Source organism: Colletotrichum paranaense, assembly GCF_030867605.1.
Source record: "Colletotrichum paranaense strain IMI 384185 chromosome Unknown Scaffold_9.1, whole genome shotgun sequence".
In the NCBI taxonomy this organism is placed as follows: domain Eukaryota; kingdom Fungi; phylum Ascomycota; class Sordariomycetes; order Glomerellales; family Glomerellaceae; genus Colletotrichum; species Colletotrichum paranaense.
The window spans coordinates 699,709-726,539 of NW_026848967.1; the positions used below are offsets into that span (position 1 = coordinate 699,709).

The window sequence follows — 26,831 nt, forward strand, 5'->3', positions numbered from 1 at the left end:
CCCTTGGAGACCTGAGTTTGTATGTAGTGTACGGATAGACTGTGGCTGCTGCCATGGCGTCTGACAAAAGTCAATCTATCCGACTTTAGTTCTGCGTCGTCTCCATTTCGATACGGAGCACGAGGCACGCCGCAGTCCCAGAGAGTCAGGGACCGTCTTGGATGAACCCCACCAGCTTTGTTGGCCGCCTGGTCTCTTGCGCTTAATTTAGCTCCTCCATCGTCAGCCACAACCAGCCGCCATCGTTACGCCGTCTTTCCCCACGATGCTGCCGCTTCACACACACCGCAACCTCGTCCTCAGCTGGCCTGGGACGACGATGGCGGTGGGATCTTTGGGGGGTTCTAGAGCTGCCTGCATCGTGCAATGAAGACACGCCGATGGCTCTTGCGTAACACTTCAGGATTGCGAAACGGTCACCTTCGACACCGACTGCCCTTTCGCCTACAGCGGCCGCGGCGTTGAGAACCGCACTCCATCTCAAAAGCCCTGTTCGATGCTCCAATAACAACATCGTGACGAATCATCCACCGCCTCTTCATGTTTCGAGCGTCCTCGCTGATGCCCAACGGCCGAGTTAGCCCCACGATTTGGCCAGAGTCGAGGCTGCATGCCGCGCTTGATTCATTGGAGTAGGCGGTCACGATCAAAGCCCCAGAGCCCTCTCTCGCTTCGCTGTCTTCTGGATACCAGGCTCAAGTTCCTGCAGTTCCGACTCGGCAGGCATTCTTGGTATCTGGTACCTGGTAGAATTGTGCATACTGCCTAGTTTGCATCTTTGCCTGGGGCACAAAAACATTCGAATCCCTATTTACTCGGCATGCATCTTATCTAGAGACCAATGGCAGCACTGGCGCTGGTTTGCATCGATTTGCAAAGGCTACAAGGCGGCCTTGAGGCTATACGGTTGCAGTTATCAGTACTCACGGCCTTGCGATGGAAATCCCATAATCCTCGATTCATTGCGCGGCTTGACAGCTCAGTATGACGAAGTCAATTATCCCAAAGCAGAATGCAGAGTATCCAGCTCCTGCAACCCCATCTGCAGGCGTTTGAGACACGCTTGTCTTACGAACTTGCAGCAGAATGACCGAACCTGCGTCTGCGCAGAGACCGTTTCTGCCAAATTCATTTGTTCCTTCGCTTATGCGGGTTGCTGTCATCTTGGCTTCGGACCACCGCCGTGTGTCAGACGATGATTCGCTGGATCTACTGCTTCACCACTCCCGAGAATCGGCCCTGCTCACGACAGATCTTGAGTACCCAACACGTGCTATCTCATTGCTGCTCTGGGTCTTCTCTGTCAGGTCTCTTCGACATACTCTACTCCGTAGGACGGCGCAAAGCCCCGCTCCTATCAACTGCTGCTGTGTTTTCAGGGTCTATTGTCGGCCCAACGCGCACTTCACCGTGCTACGGTGCAGGGCGAACAATCAGGCATCCAGGTTCCATCTCGTTCATAGGACAGGCGAACAGATGGTATCGAATCCGACGCCATGGGGACTATTGGTCTACCACATAATTCTCGTGCTTAATCGACCTCATCCTGCGGCCCAGATCATGCGGCGCCTCATACCCTTAAAGCCAGATTGCAAGGATTCTATCAGTGTCTGCATATGACTTCTAAACGTGTCATGGGCGGTATCAACCTTTGGGTAACTATCAATCAGTAGTTACTGCCGATCAGTGCGGGAGCGACACTTCTTCTAACTTTCTTGTACGCGTTCCTTGATCGGCGTTCCTCTCGGGCCACTATCCGGCGCTTGGCCGTCGGCAGACCTTACCAGGAATGGCAGATTATACGGAACATCTCCTTGACGTGAGGATGGATCATCATTGGCGTTCAGCGTCTCGATTGACTCTGTTGGACTGGCTCTCAGCATCTACAGAGTACTGGATGACTCCCTCGCTACGGTACGGATGTGCGCCTACGTGCCGCTTTTCGGTCCTGACTCTCGGGTCTAGAAGATACACTCCAGCAGGATACATACAGCATGTCGTAGTGTGAGTATGGAACGGATTGGGTGACCTCATCACCCGTTGAGCCTAAGGAGGGCAACCTGCATCCGATATGCAAAGGACCGAAGTCGGGGTTGTCATCCAGCATCTACGGCTGTATGGTGGCTTCTTTTTGCCATTGACGCAATGGTGCCTTGCAAGCGCCATTTGTCTCCTGGAACTACGTACTACAGCAGCAGCAACTCGAATTCTCCTCAGTCGCCCGCCTTGGCGGTGTTTGCCAACGATCGTCAATGTTCTGTCGCCGTAATGGTACGTTGACTGCGTGGTCTCACTGAAGTCTTGACGGATAGTTGGGCATGGGATGGACATGCGTATATCGCCATGCGGCGATGTACGCACTCTTCTCACCTACCCCGTGTATGAGGAAAGTCAGTCCTCGACCAGACATATCTTTGAGCTTAAAGACACTCATTTATCCGCACGCGCGCCTATGAGCTGCCATTGCAGCGCTTATTGCCAATGTCGATCATGCCAGATCAAAGGCAAGATATCTCGCGGTATTGCTGGTGTTGCCACTCTCCAGGCTGGGATATACGCTGTCTAGCGACGGCAAATGCGTGTCTGATCCCCCCGGAAAGAAAGTTCTCATCGATATACCACAGTCTAGAAATTAGACAACTGCAACAGGCGAATCTCGACTTATTCCTAGCCTCCCCAAACCTTGCTTGTCACATCAATTTTTGGGTCGGGCTTCAACGATGTTTCATTTGCTGTACGGGTGTATACCGCGCTATTCCCTGTGTTAGGAAGACCTAGAAGCGCGAATAGAAAGTCTATCCGCGTTGAGTACCACGTCGGCACAACCACATCCCAAAACGGCGTTGACTGATTTGTCCCGGCCCTAGTCTTGCTGATCCGGATGCAACGGTCTGTGTTTTCAGACGATGTTCTAGGCCTCGCTATTCCCTTGGTGCCTTCCTGTCTCTGGACCATTGCGACTACGGCAGCCCTGGATATTGGCCCTATGAGAGACGGAATCGAGCATTGGGTTTCCATAGGCAGCATTGTGACCAGCCACTGAGGGATCGATAAATTCCCCCGTATAGTGATTGGGCTCTCGACGGGCTCATGTGATCCATTTCCCGCCATCTTGCGGCGTCCACACACGTGGTGGAGAGAAAGCCTTCTTTCCCCGCACTCGCTGCACGGCGAGCGTCGTGCAACCCCGACCCCGTTACCGGCAGTGGAGGGGGTTTTGACACCGCAGCGACCGGCCGGCGGCTCGTCTCTCTTGACACGCTCGGCCTATGGAAGCTGCCGATCATCATCCCAGTGCAGTGGGATGCTAGGCGAGAGCCGCGCCGGCAACGGAGCTTTGCCTGGTGCAGATGCTGCATCACACCATATCGAAAGCTGCATGTGTCTTGTTCTGGGGCGATGATCGGGTCCGGGGTAGGTGGACCTTTTCTTCGGGAACTAAGGAGTTGAGAAGGGGTGTTTCCGTCTGTCAAGCTTTACTCGAAATTATATTCTTACACAGAATGGCATGTTGGGGAGGAGCTGGGAGCTGGAATATGATTGATTTCAGAGTCAAGTACCTCGAATCAGGAGACTCGGCCCGGCTAATTATGGTACATGTATGGAGAAGACGAGCCTTCTCTCCCCAAACTTATCTTCCAGCATCCATGTAGGTCTCCTACTCCGGGCTTAGACGGACGAGGTGGGAAACACATTTTCATTTATCCTTGCAGAAGCCAATCATCCAAAAATGAGAGAATTCTTTTCTTTTGCCATCATCAGCACATCATCCCATCATCCAACCTTCTCTGCGAAAAAGCTCCGGCCTTAGTGACAAGTCTAGAGCCGAACCGGACCTAGCCGAGCCCTCCCTCCCTTTTCCAAACTTTTCCCTCGGCTACCGGTATACTAGAAAAAGCCAACGACGAGTTGACGGAAATCCCGCATGTCCAGCCGGTTGGAGAGACGGGTGAGATGCGCTGCCACCGTCATTGGGCGTTTCCTTAGTGCGGGATGAGGATTGGGGGTGATTTGGGGGGGGGGGGGGCAGAATGGGATGATGGTGGGGGAGGGGGGAACGGAGTTGGTCTGGATGAAAGGCTAGGTAGTAGGAGGGGGAAGAGGATGCGCAACTGGACGTGTTTGACAGGCCACCATCTCACCACTCTAGGGGATTCTTCCAGTCTACCTTAGGTATGGTGTTGGTGGTTGGTGATTGGTTCTAGTGACTCCGATACCCTGGGAAGGAGGGCGAGTGCCTTGAGCATCCCTTTTATCTGCGGCTCTTTGCGCCTGAAGGTAGAGAGGGGAGGGGCTTGTGAATCTGGAGGGAGGTGATTGATGGTTGATGGAGAAGCGCCTTCTTCCGTGAGCTAGTGGTGATTGTGAGATGAGTTATGTTGGATGTTCAAGCCTCTAGATTTAGGACTCGTTCGATGAATAAGCGGGATGCGTTGTTTGCTGTTGTGTTTATTAAGGAACGGCAAGGGAGTTTTGTGCTGATCTTGGTTTGGTTCTAGGTTGATGGCTTCGTTACCAGGGGAGGTCCTTCCTAGCCTTGCTCCCTGTGTGTCTGCTCCAGTGTCAAAGTATGTTTTGAATAGAGCATGACCTTGTAATCGTCAGACAGAACTCTTCTATGGGTTTGTGAAGTTTGTTGTCAATATTAGCTGGCCTAGGCAGTATACAAAGGTATTTACTTCACTCAGTATATAAACAAGATCTCGTTTGTAACAACTATTCCTTTCTTGATAGCGCATCTCGGTAGAAATTCTGTCCTAAGTCTTAGATGTTTCTTCGTGACCTGTGCTATTTGATCTTGAAGGGCTCTTTGAGCAGTTAGGAGTGATTTGGTTGAGAACCTCACGCATAACGCCTCAAGAGATGTATCAAACCTTGCTTTGACTCTGACCGGTCTTATAAAACAAACAGTAGTGTCTCTGCGTATGCCCAAGTTGTAGAGGATGGCTTCAATTTCCATATTGAGCTTTTCCTCTGATAACCTGAATCTAGATAAACCTCTTATACTTCCCTCTGGAAATACCGCAAGTTAATTTGAGTGGATCTATTCTGGAAAGATACCCAAGTGTAGTCTTTCTGTTCGAGACGTGCAGACGTATTACAAGACGGCGCCGTTCTCGCGTTCAGTACTCTTCCACAACAACGATCCGAGTGAATGAGCTCCTCTCGGGCTAATTCCCTCGTCCGCTTCATGGATGCCTCAACCTACTGCCGCATGTGTTATAGGGTATATGAAGCGACTTTCGTTCCCGCGTTCAGTCCTTCTTTCTTCACGACGACCTGGAGGAAGCTCGCCGCAAGGGCCACAGCAGCCGTGGCAGGTCATACTTTCACCCCAGTATGCTACGAAGTAATTATAGTAGAGTCTGTACTGCAAGATAGACGGGGCACGCCTACTGTTTGAAGTCCTTTAGACAACTTTAAGTGTTAGAGATTACGTTCTTTGCTCACGCAGCACCTTGCTCGATCGTATTCGTGATAAGATAGGTAGGCAGACTGGGCAGAAGTTGCTAGGAAATGCGATTAAGTAAGTAAGAAAGATTTCCTCGTTTAAGAAAGACTACTGCTTTGGGTGTGGCTTGTATATAGACAAGCTGCTAAAGACTGCGAGTACTCTTGCCTTGATATAAAGAACCTATTTTATAATAGCATCTACTTTACTTCGATCCTCAGCTTTATATAGGATTTTGCCGCACTCAACTAGCTCCCCCTCTCTCTATATATACTAATAAAGCAGTTAGAGTAGCTAATTAAAAGGAGAGAAGATAGGATTACCATTGTAAAAAAAACCTCAGGAATCGGTATGAACGCATAATTTTAGTGGAATTCTTTCTCTTATATCTATAAGCACTCATCTTCTCCTCTGACGCACGTTTATTAGGGCGAATACGAGACGTTTTACGAGTCCTTAGTATCGTAGGGCAACTCGTAACGAGTGGGTTTCGTTTTCTAGATGACCTTGGGTGCCTGAGGGGGGCGTGCCGGGGGGTCACTTCATATACGGCGCCAGCTTGGGAAATCCCGATCACAATTTTGAGTTGGGATTAGGAGAAGACATGAATCAATAACGGCGTTGGGAACCTTTGGGTCAGTGATTTTAGTATGTGCATGTACTCAGTACGTGGTGTAGAGTTTCAATTAGAAAGCCGTACTGAGGTTACCGAGAACCGCCCCAGCGACTAGCAGAGACAAAAACACAAGACAAGTAGCAAACACGATTGAGATCTACAGGAGCTTTGAGAAGCTAGAGTTCGAAGATGTACTGTATTGTTCAAACTCAGTGCATGGGCATAGGGTGTCATAGGCGTCCTTGAAGCCCTTCTTGACCCTGGTGCACTTTCGAAATTCTCGATGGCTGAACTTTATGTTCGGGCACTCAGCTTCTCGTGACCATTTCCCCCTTACCAAGATGTGAACATGTATAATGAGGATAGTATTAGAAGAACTTACAAGATGAATAGAAAGGGAAAAGAGACATTGTGCTCTAGCTAAAAGGGCGAAATACGTCAAACAGGGTAGAGGAAGATTTCTGGGGGGGATTTGGAAGGACATTCAAGCCTGCCCTACTTTATCTTCTTCTTTTTCTTTCTCACCTTGGTGCTTAAAATACGTATTATTACTAGGTAGGTCATGAATGCCCACTTCAACCAGAGGTCCAGCCTGAATGTCAAACTCTCTTCTTTGCTCCTGCAAGAATGATAGAGTAAATCCCCTTCTGCGCTGAACTAGAAGAGAAAGACCGTCTTCACTTTCCAGCGTAGTGATCCTCAATGGAAGAAAAGGCTTACATCTCATTTCTCACAAAAGAACGCAGACTGCGAAGAACATCACAGATAACGGGGGGCCCACGCTCACACCCGCCGCACTGGCTCCTTCGAGTTGGGTCGGGGACAGGTAAGAAGGCTGATATGGGCCAGATTTGAGTAAAACAATGTAAAGCAGAGACCCACCGAACGAAAGAACAGAAGACGCAAGTATATCAACATCCTCACATACCCGGACCAAGGATCACACTCAGCGGCGTCAATCAAACTACAAGAGTCGACAAAATAGAATCAATGCGTTGCTACTAGGTTCCTAAAGCAAACTATGCTGCGGGAGGGGCGTATAGCCAATGAATAACACGAGGACGAGCGAAATGAAGAAAGATCCTAGTCTATCTCCCATCCTCTCCTTGAACGCGCAATAGATGCATCAGACCGATCCGTCGTAACCGTGGACTCCCAGTCGGTGTCTTCGTCGTAGAGGTGAGTAGTCCCTCTTCAGCGAGCCGACCGTCGTCCGTCTTCGCAGCGTCGGCTGCCGTGGGGACTCCCAGCACATCTCCTAAGACGGGCTGTTCCATCCCACCCAGCTCCGGGGCATCACCCGCCAAATTTTAACCTCACCACTACGCAAGTCGTCCAGCTTGAAGCTTTCAACCTTGTTCTTCTTGCTTTCGCGGCCCTGTTCCCAGGCGCGAACCTTCTTTTTTGTGCCATCCCATTCCGATACAACCGCCACGTGGTCAGGCTTGCCGACCTCCATTGAATACTTGGCATGCATGGGGCCGTGCTTGCCCTGGAACCGAGCGTTCCGAATGGAAATGATATCTCCAGGTCGGATCTGGTCATTTTGTTGTGTGGAGGCATTGGCCATGTTGGAGTAAACGAGCGCGCCATAAGCTCTGGTTCCAATTGGCGCCAGAGCATCATTGAAAGGCTTCAAGAGTTCATGAATAAGGCCTTGCGGCGTTCCGTCGCCAACAATCGTTTCCTTCTTGGAGACGACCGCTTCAGAGATTGGTCGTCCAAATCGTTCATACGATTGCTCGAGCTCATCCTGTCGCAAGGCTCTTGGAGGCGGATCATGCCGTTGATCCAGCTGAACATCGGCAGCGTTGTTCTGATCGTACTCCACGCTGATGATCGTCTGCGAGTAATCTTGGAAGAGCACATAAATGGTGCGTGTGACAATCGAGCCTGATGTCGAGTCGTCCGTCTCATAATACAAGTCCTTTCTACCCTGGAAAACGGGAGGTACCGTCTTGTCCTGACGCCACCAACCACTTTGCTTGGCCAAATCGACGTTGTTAGCGATGAAGCCTGATTCTGTGGACATGGACGGTCGGTGCGCATCCATAGAACGTCGCTGAGACATGGAGGCTCGTGACACATCCAGTGACTGGCGAGACCGGCCAGCGGGAGGGGCGGGAGGCGGGGCTCTCGTGTGAGACGGCGATGGCAACGGCGGAGCATCATCCTGGAAGTATCCCTCCTCTTCAATCTTCGGGGTACGCTGAGAGTACGGTAGCTTTTGGGTGGAGTAGTTATAGGGGTCGTACTCGTCATCGTCCCTTGCTGGCGGAGGGGGAGGAGGAGCTGTTCGCGGTACATCCACAGAGCGGCGCTTATCAGCCGTCGGCACCGGTGGCGGAGCAGCTCTGGGCGGCGGGCCAGTCGGGATAGGTGGCGGCATGGTCGGTGGTAGGGCTGGGGATGTGGGTGATCTGACTGGCGTGTTGTCGTCGAGACTCGAGTCCCTGGCGTGAGATTTGAGTGCGTCTTTGTGGGGAACCGACGACGCAATGTCAGTATCGTAATCTCCCTCATACTCTGTAGCCTCGTCCTCATCGTCACCCTGTTGAGGAGGTCTGATGGGTGGTGATATGGGTGATGCGACGTGCATATCCTGCGTCGACTGACGGCTCAGACTACCGCCTGGAGGTGGTGGGGGAGGCGGTCGCGATTGTGCTGTAGGGATAGGAGGAGCAGCTCCAGGGATAGGAGGCGGAATTCTGCTCATCCGCTTGCCCGAGGAGCTGGTGGGAGATGTTGGTGAGAATTCGGAGCCGGGAATGGGAGGTGGCGAGCGTGCGGCGGTTGCAACTGGCGGCAGTGGCGGGGGTGCTCGCGCTTCTTCGGCCTTGGGAGTGTCTAGGACACCTCCTGATAGCTCATCGTCGGACACTGAGCCATCACTGGGAGATTTGAGCCCAGAGGTAGCGGGCCGAGCTGGAGTACTATGAGCCATAGTCTTGAAGCGAACTAACACAGGGTCAAGGACTTACAATCGCTGGGAACGGGCGGCGCCGCGGGCCGGGATCCTGGAACAGGAGGAGCTCCCGCGGGCTCACGGGCAGGGACTTTCGCAAAATTAGCAAATGCAACTAAGACAACAATCGTCTTTGACTCACGACTGGGAGGTGGGCTCGTAATTGGCTCGTCTCTGTCATCGTCGACTTCAATCGTTCGTGGAGGCGGGGGTGGCGCTCTAGGGGATGTTGGCGGCTCAGGCTCAGTAGCCTCTTCTTGACGTTTGGGTGCGCTCAGCCCTGGCAATGCCATCATGCCCGGTACGGCGACACGGCTTGTAGGCGATGTCTCCTCTTCGTGCTCCTCCGTCGGCGATGCCTCCACTGGCTTCTCGATTGTCTTCTTCTTCTTGGGTATAGCTGGAGCAGCCATTGGAATTCCAAACATGCCGTGCATTCCCATGCCGCCGCTCATTTTCGCCATCCTGGCTCTGAGCTCCTCCTTCCTGCGAACCTCGGGGTCAATATCGTCCTCCTCTTCTTCCTCATCTCCGCCCTGCTCATCGGCTGCGTCCTCCTCTTTTCTTGTCTCGATAGGAGAAGCGACTTGGGGCCGCAGGACAGGCCGTGGAGCCACGTCACTATCGTCGCGTTCGGTGAGATCCTCAGGGCCTTCGGTAGTGTCGCCAGCCCCAGACATGTCCGCTTCATTGCCGTCATGGTAGCTCTCGGCAGCAGGGCCCTTGGAAGGCTTGCGCCGGGGGGCGGGCGGCACACGAGCTGAATCTATCGAGCTCCGGCCTGCTACCTCCTCCGTATCGCCCTCAGGTGCAGGGGCAGCAGCAGCGCCGGCATCCTCAGAAGCCTCCTGGCTGTCGGTGCGCTTCTTAGGCGGTGGTCGTGCAGCCTTCTTTTTGGCAGCGGCCTCGGCGTTACGCTGTGCTTGTTCCTGTTGTTGTCTCTGAAGAAGAGCAATGCGCTCCTTCAAGGTGGTCGGCTTCGGCGCATCCTCACCATCTTCACCAGAGGGACCAGGAGCCATGCCGGCCTTCTCAACATTCTCCTGGGCCTCTGCCTCTCTTTCCAGAATTTCCGGGTCCTCGTCTCTTCGGTAGACCTTTGCAACCGGTGCCTGCGTAGGCGGGGGAACATATGCATTGCGGCTAGGGGGAGGAGCCACAAACGGCTTCTTGATGTGATAGGAACCTTGGGCCAGCCCGCTCGGCTTAAATGGCGTAATAGGAGCAGCCGAGGCTTTGTTGAATGCAGCAATGCGATCCTTGAAGGCATTGCTGGACGGCTTGGGCGGCGGGCCGGGCTTTGATGAAGCAGGCGCTGCCTTGGCGATGGGAGGCGACGTGACTGCGGGGGACTCAGTTCTGGGAGCCGGAGCAACCGGGGTCGGTTCGGGGATTGGCTCAGGTGCCTTTACAGGCTCGGGCTCGGGAGCTGCGGGTGCTTCGGGCGAGGCAGGCACGGCAGCTGCCGGGGACGGCGCAGGTTTCTCGACCTCGGCGTGAGCTTCTTGGGTGGGTTGAGGCTCGGATTGAGGAACTGGGGCGGGCGCCTCCGAGATGGGGGACGTGACCTCGGCCTCTTTCTTGGTTCGAGTTCTCGTTGGGCGAGGCGGGGCCTGGGGCTCGAATTTCTCGACGAAATTGCGAGGAAAGATTCCTTCGTGCTTGGCGCCAGAGTCGTCGACATACTCGCCAGTATACCAATCAGCATCCTCCTCGTCGGTCACGGTGATGATGACGCCGGCGGGGAACTGAAGGTCATCCTCGTGGGGCGAGGAGTATTCGAACAGGGCCTTGACCCTGAAAGGGGCGGTCGACATGGCCGGCAATGGTCGGGATAGTCCGTCGTCTTCGTCGATATCGTCGTTGTCGTCGGTTTGGCTCGTTGTCGGTGTGTTTGTGGGATGCGAACACCTAGACGGTCGAAAGAGGAGTTGGGTGCCGCAGGTCAGAGCGAGCGACGCTGGAGCTCTATGGTGTGGGGCAACGGAATCGGAACGTCGTCAGCAGCTTGGACCTTGCGTGGGCTGTTGGTTGCAGCAGCAGTAGCAGCAGTAAGGTACGCAGTAATAGTAGCTACGACTAGAAGCGAAAAGACAAGAAAGGTCAGATTCGGGGCGTTAGCTACATCAACAACGGAATGCGATGTGCGAAGTAAGAGCCCGTGAGGGTGGAAAAACAAATGACAAAGGTGGATGATGACGGTGTGTGAGGTTGAGCGGGTTGCGTTGCGACTGCGCTGGCGATTTCTCAAACTCAGCGAGGGGGGACTTGGGGAGGAAGGGGGGGTGGGCAGTCGGAGAAGGAGGCTGTGAGGAAGGGACGGACGGGGGTGGAGGGATCTACAAGTTGGCATGTCGACGTCAGCGCATGAACTTGTAACTCTCTTAGTTCAATGTGTCGGGGCAATTGGGGGCCCTGCCTGGGAAGTCTGCACTATGCAAACACAAGAGTCATGTATGCAGCCCCAGACACCCCGTTGACAAATGCATTCTCTTTTCCTGTTCAGGTGGCTCTTTGTCCATCTTTACCTTGGTGTGTCGTACCTAAGGTGAGCTAAGTTTTGGGGGTTGTATGTGGTGCATATTGGGTACTCTGGAGCCGCAATGCGCTATGCGGGTGAGATGGGCTCTTCGGGTAGGATGCGTCTGCCTAGACACACTGCAACCCTGAATTTGAGTACACTGTATGAATATCATGGTTGGTATTCATTTTCTGCTCTACGTGGATGGCCACTGTGTTCTGATCTGTTTTGTCGCTGTTGAACTGGACTGTCTTTGCTTCACAAATTCATACTCAGTATCAAATAGCAGGCGATGCGATGGGGTGCTAAGGGCAGGGGTTCACCATAACGGTCATCCAAAGAACGGGCAGAGAAGTCTATCGCATGTCATTTGTCGCCTGCGTCTGCATTCTGCGCTTCGGCCGGACTTCTCATAGAATTCTATAAGAGTTGGAAGTCCATCACCGTTAGCTGCAACACTTCACAATGCTACACCCCAGGCTATGCCCTTGTGGAGGTCGGAATACCTTAGCAATATCGATACTCAACAACAGCGAACGGGAACAACGGCAGGACCAATATAGATCAGGCGCATGTGGCTCGGCCAGCTGGTGCATCACGCAAATTGTGGTTGGCCAGAGAGGGTTCCGTAGAGAAGCAGATCAATGTAAAGGAACAGCTAGGTTAGGCACCTAACCTTCATGGCAACTGCAGTGTGAGGTCAAGTTGAGGTAAGCCAGCAAAGCCAGTTCCAGGCATTGGACGGTCCCACGACATGGTGCAACGGAACAATAGTAGTGCATTACGAGATGACCTGAAGGAGCTTGAGCAGGTCACTCGACCGTGGCGCAGGGCAAGCCCGGTGTTAACACGAGGCCAAACAGTCAAACCAAGTCCAGTTCCAGTCCAGTGTTGGAGGTGTGAGAGCGGACGGAAGATGCGCTACGTTTCTTCAGCCGCTTTAGCCAATCGAAATCCTCTCCAGAAGTCCAGTCGAGGGGTCAAGAGGGCCGCGGACATGGGGGAGGGAGCAGCTGGGAATGGAGGGGGGGAACTTGGAAGCGGAGGGACGGAGTTACGGCCGCTCAAGCCACCCGAGCACCCCGAGCCACACTCTCGCCAGCAAAGCGCCTGGTCAACCCGTCACACCAATGTGCCTGAGTGTAAAAGTCTTGGCGGCTGTTGACTGTTCCCCCTCAATCGTGGCGGCAGCCGGGTGGTGGCAGGAGGTACGTACTACGGCCCTGGTGCTTTGCTTCAGCTTGCGTGCTTCCATGCCTAACAGCGGATTCTCGATTGGGAGTGCTCTTGGTGCGAAGGGTGGGGTGTATATTCCCGACAGCAACACTTGCGGGATCGAACATTCTCCAATTGCTTAACAATTTTCACTTGTTCACGTCTTCAATCTACACTCACCACCACACATCGTATCTTAATTCCAGCCTGTCTCACACGCGTAGCCACGACAACATTTCCCCTTCCGCGCACCGTATAGTCATTTTTCAAAGGCTCTACCACCTTCCATCGCCGAGCTCGAAGCTCCTACAGGGAAACATAAGACGACGCGCCGCACACAAGCTAGACGAACCCCTCCCACAACCACCTCACGTACATAACAACATCCACCATGGCTACCGATGCCCGGCCACTGAAGGGCATCCTCAAAAAGGCAGCAGCCGGAGCCACCGCCTCCGGCAGCGGCGCCGCCAACGCCGTCCTCAATCCCCGAAAACAAGACCCCCGCGAAATCGCCCTCCAGCACGCCCGCATCATTCAGCAGCGCAAGGATCTAGAGCTCCAGATCCTCGAGAGCCTGGCCGAGCTCTCCGAGTACCCCACCGAGCGCGGCAGCAGAACCTTCTCCGCCGCCAACCCTTCCCCACGCGACGTCGCCGACTTCAAGGCCGGCATCCGCCTCTTCCAGCCCTCCGACTACGACGACCTCATCGAGGAGCGCAACGTCAACGGCTTGTGCGGGTACACCCTCTGCGCGCAGCCGAAGCCGATGGCCTCCAAGGGTGGCGAGTGGAGGCTCGTCAACTTTGGCAAGGCAGACTTTGATATCGTCAATCGCAAGGAGTCGGAGAAGTGGTGCTCCAAGGACTGCCAGCGCAGGGCCATGTATATCAAGGTGCAGCTGAACGAGTCGGCTGCGTGGGAGCGGGCGGGGTTGCCGGATATTGAGATTGAGCTGTATGGAGAGGAGAAGGCGAGGCAGGATGACCCTGCATCACAGGCTTCGCGCGACCTCGCAAGTTTGAAGCTGGAGGAGGGCAGGAGGGCGGCCGACGAGTCTGCCACATTGGCCTTGGAGAGAGGAGAGACACGGGAGACGGGACAGCCTGGTAATACTTTCACTCTTGCCATCAGGGAGAGGGAGGTCAAGCCACCAACAGAGCATGGCGTGTTTGGAGATCCAGACGATTCCCATTTATTTGTTGAGGGACACAGACCGGGAGCTGGCAAGGCGCAGGCCATTGCTGAGGCTTCCCAATTTGAGGCACAACGTGACCAAGAAATGTCATGATGTAATTCTACGGGCGGGAGGATACCAGAGATGATTGAAGCGTGGAGGAGGAGCTCATTTAGGCGTCGCAATGATCGGTTGCTCTATATAGATAGATTTGATACCCAAAGGCACACCGATTCGAAAGTTTAATCACTTTAAGCACAGCAGGCCTAGTTTCAGAAACTAGCTGCATTTCAACGGGAGGCTCAGTTGAGCTACAAGGTCAGAGGGACAGCATCACGGTACGCAAGAGAGGGATAGAAGATTGGCAGTCAAGCGTCATCTCCGGAATTACCCTAGAGAATCGGCGACACCTTGAGTGGGAAAACAGAACTTTTCTTTGTGGAAGTTCCTAGTGTGAACTCACTACCGTCCGTAAGACGCCTGTAGCAATGTGTATCATCATATGCCGTTTGCCGTAAAAGTCCGTTAAAAACCACCCAATTTTCCTTATCCACAATCGACCACGACTGAAATTTAGTCGCGGCGAGGGGGGCGGCCACCGAAGCGGCCTCCGCGCTCCTGGACCTGGGTCTGGCCGACGGGAGTGACGTTGACGGGGATAGCGTCGAACTGCAGGGCACGATAGTCAGTATTGGGGGATATTATTTCGAATCAAAGTAGAGGTTAAGACATACGCCGAGGTGCTTGAGAAGGTCCTTGGTCTCGACATCGACCTCGAGCTGGCCGCTCTCGGTGTTCTGGGTGAAGTCGAGGGCGGAGACCTCGGGGACGAACTGATCCTTGCGCTCACGCTCCTCCTCCTGAAGCTTGAAGGAGATACCGCGGACGGGACCACGCTGGATACGCTTCATCAAGTGGGTGGTGTAGCCAGCAATCTATAATTTCACTCCAGTCAGCAATTTTGCCCTCTCAACCTTTCCGTATCCCCAACACCGATGTTTGGAAGCGGTCTCACGGGGACCTTCGTTCGTCCAACTCGTATGTTGCGTCTGGGTGGCTATCTTCTTGCTGACCTTGTTGCGGAGGCGCTTGGAGGCGATGATGGCGATCTCATCGCAGATGCGCTTGTTGGTCTCGAAGTCCAGGGTGAGTCTGGGGTAGTACCGCTCAATGATGACCTTGGCGGACTTCTTGACGGTCTTGGTGCGAACGCGACCCATTTTGGCGGTACTGACTCAACGGAAGAGGGGTATTTGGCTGGGTGGAGGGAGTTGGTCGGTTAGTGAGGCTGGTCGGTCGAGATGTTCACGATAAGTTTCGCTGGGCAGATGCAATTTTGATATCTTTACACAAAATTTAGGGCCGTGGTGTGGGGAGCGGGACTTTCGGTGCACAGGCCATGGGGGCATGCATATGTAATCACACGTGATCTTGTGGATGGCTGGGACGAGACAGGAATCGGTGCCCCACTCGGATCCGGATTGGGTTCATTCCTTGGGACGGAGCCGGTATAACACGAGGCTCTCGTCTTCACTGCTGGGTCCTTCCAAGGATGCACAATTGCATCGAATTGGAAGAGTTGCGCACCCATTCTCGGAAAAGCATAAATTGGCAGTTGAAGATATTTTCTGGCCTCCATTCCCGCCGACGGCCAGGTACAAGTAGGTATTGCAACAAGCTGAAGTACCTTATCTTGGCTAGATTAGTAGTACGATTGCTCCCTAACGATCATAGACTGTCAAGAAAGTGTCGAAATTTGCGTTGTATTCTTCTTATTTTACAATACCATACATAGTACACTCGGCACACATGCGAACGCCATACAAAGATGGTTTCTTCATAGTGTGACTCAACTCCATGCTCTACTATCCTAGGCTCGTTCGCGCCTAGTTTTAGGACTAGAAGCGCTTCCAACGCTATCTTCACCACCCTCAAGAGTCAAGACCGTAGCTCTTCGAGCTGCCCACCGCGCTGGTTCCGGGTCTTTGGTTGTTGGTGTGCACATTTCGGATGAATCTGCGGGCCGGTGCGGGTGCTTCTACCTCGGTCTTGTCGTTGTAGATCTTGGCCTTTCCAACCAACTCCTTCAGAATGAGCTGGGCCTCTTCATTAGCCTCGCCAACGGTGATTTGGACACAACCGTCTGAGTCAATGCGAGCCGACGTAGGCGAAACGTAGGCCTTGGCGCCTCCCTTGATATCGGGGTCGAAAGTGACAACACCAGCCACCTTGTTGTTGCGTCCAACAAAAGCTCTGTGGTTGAAAGCCGTATCGCCCTGGGGAACATCCGTGATGAAACCGCCGACACCCAGCTTGGCGCTGTTGGCTCCTGATCTCGGGGCGACGATACGAGCCAGGACGGGGGTATGTTGCGCCTGGGGGCCGTATACTGGGTGGTTCTCGGCGAAGTTGGATGTGCGGAGGTATGAGATACCGCCAGAGGGGTGAGAAGCGGGCGGGCCATGCTCAGCGTACAAGCTAGGGCGCTTGGTCTTCTCCGTCGACTTGCTGAAGTCGGTCAACGAGCTGGGCGGGTTCAGGGGAGCAAGGTCCAAGAATTCGCCGACAAGTGAGTACAAGGTGATGCGGTCGTTGCGCAACTTGCGAATGTACTCTGTGAGTTGCTCTTCCGTTACGTCGCCTGCACGAAGAGCTGCGGGAGCATTCTCTCCAGCCTCCAGGGATTTCTGACGCTGCTTGCTCGTTTCATCAGATGCAATACGCTTCCGCAGGAAGTTGCGGAATGATGCTCGCTTGTTGCGGACAGCCTTGCGCAGGTATGCGTTGAATTCGCCCTCAGTGAGGCCAGCCAACCAGGGGCCCTGGAACTTCCACCTCTTCTCCTCGTTTTCGCCGTTACGCTTGACAGTAGTGAAGTCACCATCGTCTTCGAATACAGATTTCGCTCCAATGTGGATACCACCGAGACGCGACCGGTTGGTGCCAGGTAGTGTGACGGGCAGGTTGAGCTCGTGGAACTTCTGAAGAGACAAGGTGTGGTCCGCGGCGGAGGTGTAATCGGTGACGTTTTCGAAGCAGTCAATGTCCTTGATGCGGACAACGGGGGTCGATGACTTGGTCGTGGATCGAAGAGGCAGGGAGCGCTTGAAGCCCCAGTCACCAAGGGCCCTCGAGGATTCGGTAGTGGTGATGGATTGGTGCGTGGGATAAGGCGCGGTCGCCGTCGGGGATGCGTATCGAGCGATGGCAGCTGCTTGACCTCCGGGTTGAGGGAGCGGCTTGGGCACAGAGAACATCCGAGATGATCTCAGCAGCGCCCCTCCGGGCGACATTCGGGCAGACATGGCGGCTGGCGAAGCTCTCTACTGAGCTTGGTCGTCGTCAGTCGTATGTATCGCGGAACGGGTGACGAGCGTGCATCGTTGCGTGAGAAATTTCAATTGGAGTGCGGAAGAAGCCGGCGTACCTGATTGGGTGAGAGCTACCCCTGTCGTTTCTCCTGCTTCTCTCCACTGTCACCCGAAATGTCCATGTATGGTGCACAGTCTAAACCAATTAAGGGATAAGAGACACTGGGCCTTCAGTCTCAGAGGCTTCAAGTGGTAGAGACAGCGAGGGAACTTTGCGAAGTTGAATATTCCGACAATTTGCAAATTTCGAACTAGATAAAAGCCTTCGAACAGTATTTTCAGGTCTTAGCGAGGCACACAGAAGCTACCTCGGTATTTTAAGGCTTAAGGTCAGGTAAATAGGATGGGGTTTGAAATTTAGAGGGACATTCGGCAGGAAGGACACTCAACGGCCCCACCAACGCCGATGGGAAAGCGCATCGTCTAGCGGTTCGAATTTGGAGAATTGCATTTTGCCAACCCGCACTCAGCCCTTTCCCCCTTCCACCCACATCGCAGCCAGCAGCCTGTGGACTGCGCGATCGCTCATGTGGATAGCGAAAAGGATGGCGTCAACCAATGTCGGGTCCTCGCCCGCTCTCACCTTCGAGCTCGTCGCTCGCTGTTCAGTAAGCATCCCCCGCCTCCGTACTTTGACTCACAATCTTCATGTGATTCCTAGTTCGCATGTTAACGGTTTAGGCTAGACAACGAGAGCCCGCGCATCCATCCTGACGCTTCCACACGGCCAGGTTCAGCTTCCGATATTCATGCCTGTCGCGACACAAGCTTCGCTCAAAGGCTTGACTCCCGAGCAGCTTGAAGAGACGGGCTGCCGCCTGTGCCTGAACAACACCTACCATCTCGGCCTGAAGCCCGGCCAAGACGTACTGGACAAGATCGGCGGCGCGCACAAGCTACAAGGATGGAAACACAATCTTTTGACGGATAGTGGAGGGTACATATACCTTCTTGACTGGATTGCGAAGGTCTTCACCAGTTACTGACTAAGTCTATAGCTTCCAAATGGTCAGTCTCCTCAAGCTGGCGAAAATCACTGAGGAGGGTGTGCGCTTCCTCAGCCCCCACGATGGTTCGCCCATGCTTTTGACTCCAGAGCACTCCATGTCTCTGCAGAATTCGATTGGAAGCGACATCATGATGCAGCTCGACGACGTACTTGTCACGACATCACCCGACGCAGCCCGTATGCGCGAGGCCATGGAGCGAAGTGTAAGATGGTTGGATCGGTGCATCGCAGCGCACAAGAACCCCAAGACCCAGAACCTCTTCTGCATCATACAGGGCGGTCTCGATCTCGAAATGCGACGGGAGTGCACACGGGAGATGTTGGCGCGCGATACCCCAGGCATCGCCATTGGTGGTCTGAGTGGTGGCGAGGCTAAGACGGATTACTGCCGTGTTGTCGAGACGTGTACCGAGCTGCTGCCGGATCTCAAGCCTCGATATGTCATGGGTATCGGATACCCCGAGGATTTGGTTGTGAGCGTCGCCCTGGGAGCGGATATGTTCGACTGTGTCTGGCCGACGCGGACAGCCCGGTTTGGCAACGCAATCACGAAGCACGGCGTACTGAACATTCGCAACTGGCGATATGAGAACGACTACGGCCCTATTGAGGAAGGATGTGGCTGTATCTGTTGCCGGAAGGGTGAGGGTGGTCTAGGTGTGACTAGGGCCTTCATCAACCATAATGCGGGCAAGGAAACGGTCGCTGCTCACCTGCTGAGCATACACAACGTCTGGTATCAGCTGAACCTCATGAAAGATATCCGGCAAGCTGTTATTGAAGACAGGTACCCTGCCCTTATTAGGCAGTTCTTCGGCGATCTTTACAACTATGACAAGTCAAAGTATCCAGAGTGGGCTGTTGAGTCTCTGAAGAGAGTAGGAGTCGATTTAATAAACGAGTAAACTCACGGCTGTCGTCAAGACTGTTTCACGTTGAAGATGATCGAGACACTGGTGAAATTGTTTATTGATCACTGATACCGACTAAGCCTCCGAGATCAGTGTCTGCCCATGCTATCGAGCTGTAAGTCTTCTCTTGGTTGGGCCCCTCACATTGAGAGTCAATAAGGCAAAACGGCGTGTCCGAAACCATGCAGTTGAAAACGCCCATCGCTGATAATGATTCTTTGGCGTTGACTATAAGTTCAACCTGCAGCTACTTTGCCAAATATCCGGTCGAGCTTGCTAGCTGGACTGGCACTGACTCGGCTCTTCTGCTCCTACATCTAGACGCCAAGACTCTTTTCTCCTAGCAGCTGCCGCATCGTTGCCCAAAGTGATTTTCGACCCTAACCCAGGGTTGTCGTGCTTCGCGGTTCCCACAATCATTCGGTTGCGAACTTCAGCTTCGAAGGCCAGTCGGTCCTTGATGTTCATCGCGGGGGGGGGGGGGGTCTTGGAGTCTGTCGTGGATTCGGCTCAGACCGTCTGCGACTTTGATAATCTAGGTGGTGTTCGGTCGGTGTAGGTACTCCACATCGTGCTCTGTGAGGACTTCAATCTACTTGGCGAGTTTGCCATGAACTTCCCCGTTGTGTCCGAGCAAACGGAGTGAGCTCTGGCTCCATTCGAGATCCTCCTCAAGAGTGTCATCTTGTCGAGCAGACTGGCACCCTTCCGCTTGATTAAACCTCTTTAGCTTACGTTGAGGCTTCCGTGCGTTGGCCAATAGTGGCATCTCTTCTTCGCAGACGAGGTGTATTCTGGGACGAATGCCTAGAAGACGCTACGGTGCCTTGACTAACGGTGGCATTTTGTCTGAGCAGACTGGGCGGTTCGAAGCTTCCTTGGCCGAGAGTGGCATCTTGTCTCGGTAGACTGGGTGGTGCGAATCTCTCCTGGCCAACAGTGGCATCTTGTCTTCGCAGAAGAGGTGGGCCCTCGCCTTCGTGTCGCCGAAGACGCTCGCATCGAACCACCGTCACTACCACGGTGTAAGTAGATATCCTAGGTAGCAGTCGCTCGCGGGTATACGAGACGATGACGTCAAAGACGCAGCCCATGAGCACCTTCAGGCGGCCAGCTTCTACACAGGCCTCGACCTGCCGCTCACTGAGAGCCAGCGTATCCTAGTGCGAAGGCAAATGAGCATCACTTCACTAATTACGAGTAAAAGGGGGTTAAAACCAAGAATGTGGTGAGGTACGTACATGTACGGGCTGGCGGGTCAGCCTGTCAAGGTCCTCAAACCCAAGGATGAGGCGCCGGAATCTCCCTACAATCTCGAGAGTCTCCTCGAGACTTAAGGTATGCATGCTGTCGTTGGGTTCAGAATCCATCTCCAGGGGGGCCGGTCGAAGTGCGCGGGTGATTCGCGTCATCGCTTCATCAAAGCCCGTCCTTGTGCCGTCTTGCTCCCGAAGGATGTTCTCATAAATATCCCCGAGCATGCAGTCTAACACAGCCATGGTATAGGGCCGCAAAATCTGCTCTACTTCGTCCACAGTGGAGGTCAAAACTCTGAGTTCCTCTGGCGTCCTGAGACCGTCGTTTCTCTTAAACTCTTGGACCCTTGCCGCTAGCAACTTGGAGCGGTCTGCGAGCTGAAGCACATGGTCGAGTGGGAGGATTTCCCCGACCGGTATGTCCTGTATTGATTGAGACATTCTGTGTGTTGTATGTTCTTTCATTGTATTTCGGGTCCGAAGTCTCTCACGTCTTGAGAAGGTTTCGTCTCTTCGTAGTCGTCTTTATCTCTGTATGGAGGGGCTATCGTATTGAAGGAAAGAAATCTGATACCAATATATAGTGCTTTTCGTAAATCATTCGAATGGCGGGCTCATTCAGTCATGCGGTTTCCCTCTATTATAGAAGCCTCATTCACCCAACGGAGACAGCCTTCCCAGGTGGCCTTAAACCCTAATATGCTATAGGAGTGAATCACTCGGCGTCCAGAATTTGTGGCAGCTGCATTGAAAAGGGTGGGAAACAAGCATTTGTGGCCTGAACGAGCTGTCTCCTTTCTCCTCTTCCTGTGGCCATCAACTGCTGCTGCCACAACATTTTGCGGCTCGGTGGCTGAAGCAGGTAGCATGGTACGTGGCGGTCAAGGCGGAAGAAGCCTAAGAGGTGGCAGAAATATCAACGTCAAGGGCTGCGAGCAGGTGACTGAACATACAATCAGGCACGAAGAAACGCCTCTGAGTCGTTCATCTGATAAAGAGGCAAGCGAGGCAGAATCTACAGAGTGAATTGAAATGAGCAAACATTAGCACAATAATTGAGTTTGCATAGAGGGGATACGCCAGTAATGCTGACAATCAAACCAAACAGATGTTTTAGCGTCCCTTGCCCTGTCATCTCGGTTCCGACCAACTGGATCCTCATATGTGGCTCCGATAATGTACTCCGTAGAAACGGGCAATCCAATCGTTGATGAACCTCCGTCGGACGGTGTCAGGGTTGGGTATTACAGATTTCAAGACTCAACAACCTGTCAATAAGGTAAATTATTTGTCGCCGCTATGGTGCCTGCTCACAAATGACCCCTCCATACGTCCCAGACGCGCAGAAAGACCCTCCAGGTTGGTGGATGCCTGTTCCCGCTGATCAATCTATGGTTACGGAAGGTGGTACCCATCTTACCTTGGCTGTGGTCATGGAACGAGGCGCACCACCTCCGTATTCTACCCAGGTACCTCGCCTGGCAGAAAGGAGGCGGTACTGGCGTTCTGCTCCTTCCTTCTCATCGAAAGAGGCAGGCGTACCTTCCACACATGCCATGAGAAGCCTTGATATACCCCCTCAAACCCATTCCTGTCACCAGCCAGCAGGCGCCCGTCTAGGTCGACGGGTCAGGTCAAACTGGCTGGGTGGTGGAGTGGTTAATGGTCAACGATCAAATCGCCAACCAGCCTACTCGACGACAGGCCAAGCGCATACGAGTAACCAGTTCGAATCCCAGCATGAGCACCAAGAGATGTAGCCCCCAGTTCAGCACCGGGGGGGTGAACTCTTTTGTCAGTCTGAATGACTTTTTAGTGCTTATATAACCAGTCCTAAGGTAGGCTCGAAATGACTGATACCACCTTTTCTTTGGGTGGCTTATCTTTTGGCCCCTTCTAATGCCATGTTCTGGTCAAAACCCATCCGTAGTGATGACATGACTGATTTTCGGGTATTATTCTCGGCAGATAGTCGTGTATTTGATCATAATATAGGTGCTCAAAAAAGCATCGGGTATGTCGAATTGTGTTGATGCATTCGGAAGCCCGTTGAAGAATATTAAGCTCCTGAAGAAAGGGCGTTGGTTAGATGTAAGTGGACGTTTGACTGCGGACGTTGCATTGCACGAGAGAGTGACGATCGTGCCCCCACATGGTATTGTCTGAACCCCACTTGAATCGGTAGCGCCTGCGCTTCTCTCAGCCCAAGCGGGATCAGGCGAAATGCCCCGCGCATCCCCTATTTGTTGATCCCCACGTGATCGCAATTATGCACCTTATGACGCGTGTTGTGTACACAGAACAGACGCGACGGACAAGTGACAACTGTGACGATGTGCTGGCGGGCGGTCAACTAATACGTAAAGTCCCCTACCCACCACCTCCCCTGCAGCCAGCTGCAAGTTGTCAGAAGCAGCTACACACCGCACTTATCCAAAACTTCACTTTCGGGACATTTTCTTTCGCTACCGGTTTCTCACTTTATTGTTTTCCCCCAACCTTTTCTCTCATCCGAGACACCACGCAGGATTTCATGGGTCTTGCGCCCCTGCCATGGCCTCTCCATTCGAAAGAGCGCCATCGCGGCGCCCATCACTGCTGAATACATCCTCTCATGATGGAGACAAGGAGCTGGCGCATTCGCTCAAGCAGCTCTCCCTTTCGACATCATCCGCCAGCAATTCACCCCGGGCTTCGAGCGCTCTGTCTCCCATGAGACCGGCCGTAAATCGAACGTCTCCGGCACCGAGTCCACGAGCCCCGTCTCGAAGTCCCTCCTTTGCGAGAGAGCTCTCCCGCTCCCGATCTTCGACGCCGACGCTGCAGCGGTCTTCAACGCCAACACTTCAGCGCAAGACCTCCACCAGTTCCTTGCACTCTGTGAGTGGCTCTTCGAGCCGAACCCCTAGCCGAGCGCCTTCGAGGCGAACTAGCATGGTGCATGCCTCTTCTCCTGTCGCCAAATCCCCTTTGCGCCCGAGCCCCCCTGAGTATATCAAGCCTGCGCCCACAGCGAATACGGTCGCCCGCGATTACTTCAAGACCGAATTGGAGGTTCACCACTCGCCAACTTCGACTCGAGCAACGGAAACCCTCGTCATTCTCCACGATGCCTGCTACGGCCACCGTTTCTCTCGACCCAAGACGTCCAAGGGCGCTCTCAGCACCATCGTTGAGCGGCCTGAGAGAATCAAGGCCGGCGTGTTGGGGGTTGCCATGGCCTACGTGCGGCTCGGGGAACGGCACTGCGATGGCGCATATGCTCTGCATCCAAGTCTGGATCCCTCTACCATCCCGACGATTCCGTTTCGCATCTACAAGACCGAACGGAGACTGCCCCTGACATCGGCAGCTGTCACCAACGTCCACGGCACCAAGTGGATGGAGGAGCTCAAGATGATGTGCGAAGGAGCAGAGATAAAGTTGGCGACTGGTGGGAAGGAGCTTCAGAGGCCAGAATTAAACAGAGGTTCAGACGGACCGCCTGCGAAATTCCACGAGGGTGACCTCTATCTTTGCTCCGAATCGCTGGAGGCTTTTGAGGGCGCGCTGGGTGCCGTTTGCGAGGCCGTAGACCGCGTTTTCACATCAGGTCCTCGACGAGCCTTTGTCGCTGTACGCCCACCGGGACATCATTGCTCAGCTTCTTTCCCGTCAGGATTTTGCTGGGTTAATAACGTCCATGTCGGTATTATGCATGGCATTCTGAACCATGGCCTTACCCATGCGGCTATCATCGATTTCGATCTTCACCACGGAGATGGCTCCCAAGCCATCACTTGGGCGCATAACTCACGGGGAGTGAATGCGGCCAAGAACACGGCAGCGTGGAAGAAGGCGTCCATCGGCTACTTTAGTCTTCACGACATCAACTCGTACCCCTGTGAGTGGGGTGATGAGGAGAAGGTCAAGAATGCCAGTCTGTGTATTGACAATGCCCACGGCCAAAACATCTACAACGTCCACCTGGAATCATATGGTTCAGAGAAGGAGTTCTGGGAGCTATACGAGACCAGGTACTCAGTAATCCTGGAGAAGACGCGCAAGTATCTGAAAAACCAAGCGGCTCGCCTTCGTGCTTTGAATCTGCCTCCCAAGGCGGCAATCTTCTTCTCGGCCGGATTCGATGCCAGTGAGTGGGAGACCAAGGGTATGCAACGTCATAACGTGAACGTTCCTACCGAGTTTTACGCTCGTATTGCTCAAGATGTTGTGAAGCTTGCCGCAGAGGAAGGATTGGGAGTTGACGGGCGCGTAATCAGCGTGCTCGAGGGCGGCTACAGCGACAGAGCTCTTTACTCTGGTATTTTCAGCCATCTGAGCGGACTCTCAGGAAATCAGACCCCGGAAGAGCCCATTCGGGGTCGCTCTTCACTCGGCGACGAAATGGCAGGGCAGATCGCTGCAGCCATTACTGGCGAACCATCTCTACATCCTTACAAACCGTCATGGTGGTCGAGCTCCGAACTCGACGAGCTAGAAGTTGCGATGGGCAATAGACCAGCCAGTCCCAAGATGATACGGCACTCAACTCCGCCGACATACTCAACTCCCACACAGGCATCGATTGGTAAGTCCATAGATCCGGCAAGGATGAGACGAATGGCGTCCGGCTTGTCGAATGGAATGCCATATTCGCGACCAGCAACACCACCTCCCCCCGATGTGCCATGGACCATAGCAGCCCATGAGCTGAGCAGGCTACTCATTCCGTCGGATCGCCAAGTCGATAGCTGCAAACCTGAAGACCTAAATGCGGAGGCTACAAGGGCTCGGAGAGACCGGCAGTCAATTCTGAACCCTGATCTTGTGCCGCCGGCACCTGCTCCCGCGCCTGCTCCGAAGCCAGCAAGCAGGCCTACCTCGCGAATGTCTCTGAGAGAGCGGAAGCCAGCGAAGCCTGGCTTATACGTTGATGCAGACGAAGATGATGATAAGCAGTCCAAGAATCGGCGAAGAACGGTCGCGGGCCCTGCTGCGCTGTCATCTGAGAAGGTTTGTCACTCCTCGTAGTATCGCAAATAGACTCAAACTGACGACGACACTAGGCAACGGCCCGAGGCATACCCTCTGACACAAATGGAGCAGCTAAGCGGCCTGGTCGACGCCTTAGTGGTGTGTCTACTGTGGCTTCGAATGCTCCTAACACAGAGTTCGAGAGCAACGGAGTTTCCGCTCAGCGTCCCGACACTTCTATGAGTGTGCGACCCGACACTGCGATGAGTGTCAGAACTCAGAGTGCTACGTCTTTGAATGTTAAGAAGACAAGAGCTCCAGCAGTCAAGAAGGAAGCCCCCAAAACCACCAGAATTGTGAAGAAGCCTGCCGCAATGGCGAAACCCTCTCCTCCTCAGCAGGCTGGACCATCTCAGCCGCCTCAAGGAAAGCCGAGCCCAGCTGCTGCATCGGAGGACGATATGGACAAGTTGACTGCCGGTATGAAGAAGGTCAAGATCAACTTGATCACGAAAACACAGAAAGAAGAGCGTGCCAAGGCAGCACAAGCAGCTCAAGCCGCTCAAGCCAAAGCTGCCACACCCCCCACAGCCGAGGAAGCAAAGACGGATTTCCCGTTTGAAGCACAGACGGCTTACTCGCCGGTGGCACCTCCGATCGTCACACCTCCGCAAGACGAGGCTTTCGCTACACCGCCAACGCAGCCTCCGGTTTTTGAAGCCCCGTCACCGCCCGCCGTTCCAGAAGGCCGGCCTGAAGTCTCAACTCCAGTGACGGAGCAAATGCCTCTCGTCGCCACCCCTGATCCTCGTTCAGTAGAGCTCCCCGCCAGCTCACCCGCCGCGATGTCGCCAACCGTAGCAACACCCTCATCGGATGTTTTCATCAACTACCAACCGGAGGGTCCTCCACCTGTGTCCGTAACGCCGTCAGAACCCCTGAAGTGGATGCCGCCCAACACCAACACGCCCGTCAAAGCCTCGCCGTCTAAGCCATCGCCAGCCAAGCTGTCTTCAGCCAAACCGTCGCCCATGAAGAAGTCTCCGGTAAAGATGATGCGTGCCGATCTTCCAGTCTTCACCTCCACATCTGCGATCCCCTTTGCGCCGCCGGGAATGAGCGCCCCGTCTGAGGTCGAGCAAGAGCCGGCAATTAAGGCCGATCCGGAGGAGCCGGCAAAGTCGGTTTGGGATATCCCGGAAACTCCGCAGAGGCAATAGTGCGCTGTGCCACAGACCGAGAGGTTTGGGGTGGAAGCACTGACACAGATTTGGGCCGTCACAGTCTTCGAAAAGGCATTTGTTTACTTTGTCTCCTTTGCCCAACGCTTTTCTCCAAGTATAAAACTTTGTTTTCTGCGAATCTGGCTTTTTGAGCCGTGT

At 53.9% G+C, this 26,831-nt stretch overlaps 8 protein-coding genes across 8 annotated transcripts; 4 read left to right on the forward strand and 4 right to left on the reverse strand.

Moving 5' to 3' along the window:
* Nucleotides 1-7,326: 7,326 nt before the first annotated feature.
* Nucleotides 7,327-11,000, reverse strand: CPAR01_10985 (SH3 domain-containing protein; the record flags this gene model as incomplete). The annotated part of the gene is made up of 2 exons (XM_060495244.1): nucleotides 7,327-8,993; nucleotides 9,050-11,000. Coding segments are annotated over 2 exons (3,618 nt in total), but the record flags the coding sequence as incomplete, so codon positions are not given.
* Nucleotides 11,001-13,160: 2,160 nt separating this feature from the next.
* CPAR01_10986 (Rtr1/RPAP2 family protein) lies at nucleotides 13,161-14,060 on the forward strand (the record flags this gene model as incomplete). Its single annotated transcript, XM_060495245.1, has 1 exon — nucleotides 13,161-14,060. One exon carries the CDS (start codon nucleotides 13,161-13,163, stop codon nucleotides 14,058-14,060), a length of 900 nt encoding a protein of 299 aa, XP_060345593.1.
* Nucleotides 14,061-14,519: 459 nt separating this feature from the next.
* On the reverse strand, nucleotides 14,520-15,166 carry CPAR01_10987 (40S ribosomal protein S17; the record flags this gene model as incomplete). The annotated part of the gene is made up of 3 exons (XM_060495246.1): nucleotides 14,520-14,615; nucleotides 14,681-14,881; nucleotides 14,921-15,166. 3 exons carry the CDS (start codon nucleotides 15,164-15,166, stop codon nucleotides 14,520-14,522), a joined length of 543 nt encoding a protein of 180 aa, XP_060345594.1.
* Nucleotides 15,167-15,877: 711 nt separating this feature from the next.
* On the reverse strand, nucleotides 15,878-17,251 carry CPAR01_10988 (uncharacterized protein; the record flags this gene model as incomplete). Its single annotated transcript, XM_060495247.1, has 1 exon — nucleotides 15,878-17,251. One exon carries the CDS (start codon nucleotides 17,249-17,251, stop codon nucleotides 15,878-15,880), a length of 1,374 nt encoding a protein of 457 aa, XP_060345595.1.
* Nucleotides 17,252-17,862: 611 nt separating this feature from the next.
* Nucleotides 17,863-19,231, forward strand: CPAR01_10989 (queuine tRNA-ribosyltransferase; the record flags this gene model as incomplete). The annotated part of the gene is made up of 3 exons (XM_060495248.1): nucleotides 17,863-17,925; nucleotides 18,004-18,254; nucleotides 18,316-19,231. The coding sequence occupies 3 exons, from the start codon at nucleotides 17,863-17,865 to the stop codon at nucleotides 19,229-19,231; spliced, it is 1,230 nt and encodes a 409-aa protein (XP_060345596.1).
* Nucleotides 19,232-19,968: 737 nt separating this feature from the next.
* CPAR01_10990 (uncharacterized protein) lies at nucleotides 19,969-20,934 on the reverse strand (the record flags this gene model as incomplete). The annotated part of the gene is made up of 2 exons (XM_060495249.1): nucleotides 19,969-20,397; nucleotides 20,479-20,934. The coding sequence occupies 2 exons, from the start codon at nucleotides 20,932-20,934 to the stop codon at nucleotides 19,969-19,971; spliced, it is 885 nt and encodes a 294-aa protein (XP_060345597.1).
* A 769-nt stretch (nucleotides 20,935-21,703) lies between these two features.
* On the forward strand, nucleotides 21,704-22,253 carry CPAR01_10991 (uncharacterized protein; the record flags this gene model as incomplete). Its single annotated transcript, XM_060495250.1, has 2 exons — nucleotides 21,704-21,752; nucleotides 21,808-22,253. The coding sequence occupies 2 exons, from the start codon at nucleotides 21,704-21,706 to the stop codon at nucleotides 22,251-22,253; spliced, it is 495 nt and encodes a 164-aa protein (XP_060345598.1).
* A 793-nt stretch (nucleotides 22,254-23,046) lies between these two features.
* CPAR01_10992 (histone deacetylase) lies at nucleotides 23,047-26,669 on the forward strand (the record flags this gene model as incomplete). The annotated part of the gene is made up of 2 exons (XM_060495251.1): nucleotides 23,047-25,488; nucleotides 25,542-26,669. The coding sequence occupies 2 exons, from the start codon at nucleotides 23,047-23,049 to the stop codon at nucleotides 26,667-26,669; spliced, it is 3,570 nt and encodes a 1,189-aa protein (XP_060345599.1).
* Nucleotides 26,670-26,831: the final 162 nt, after the last annotated feature.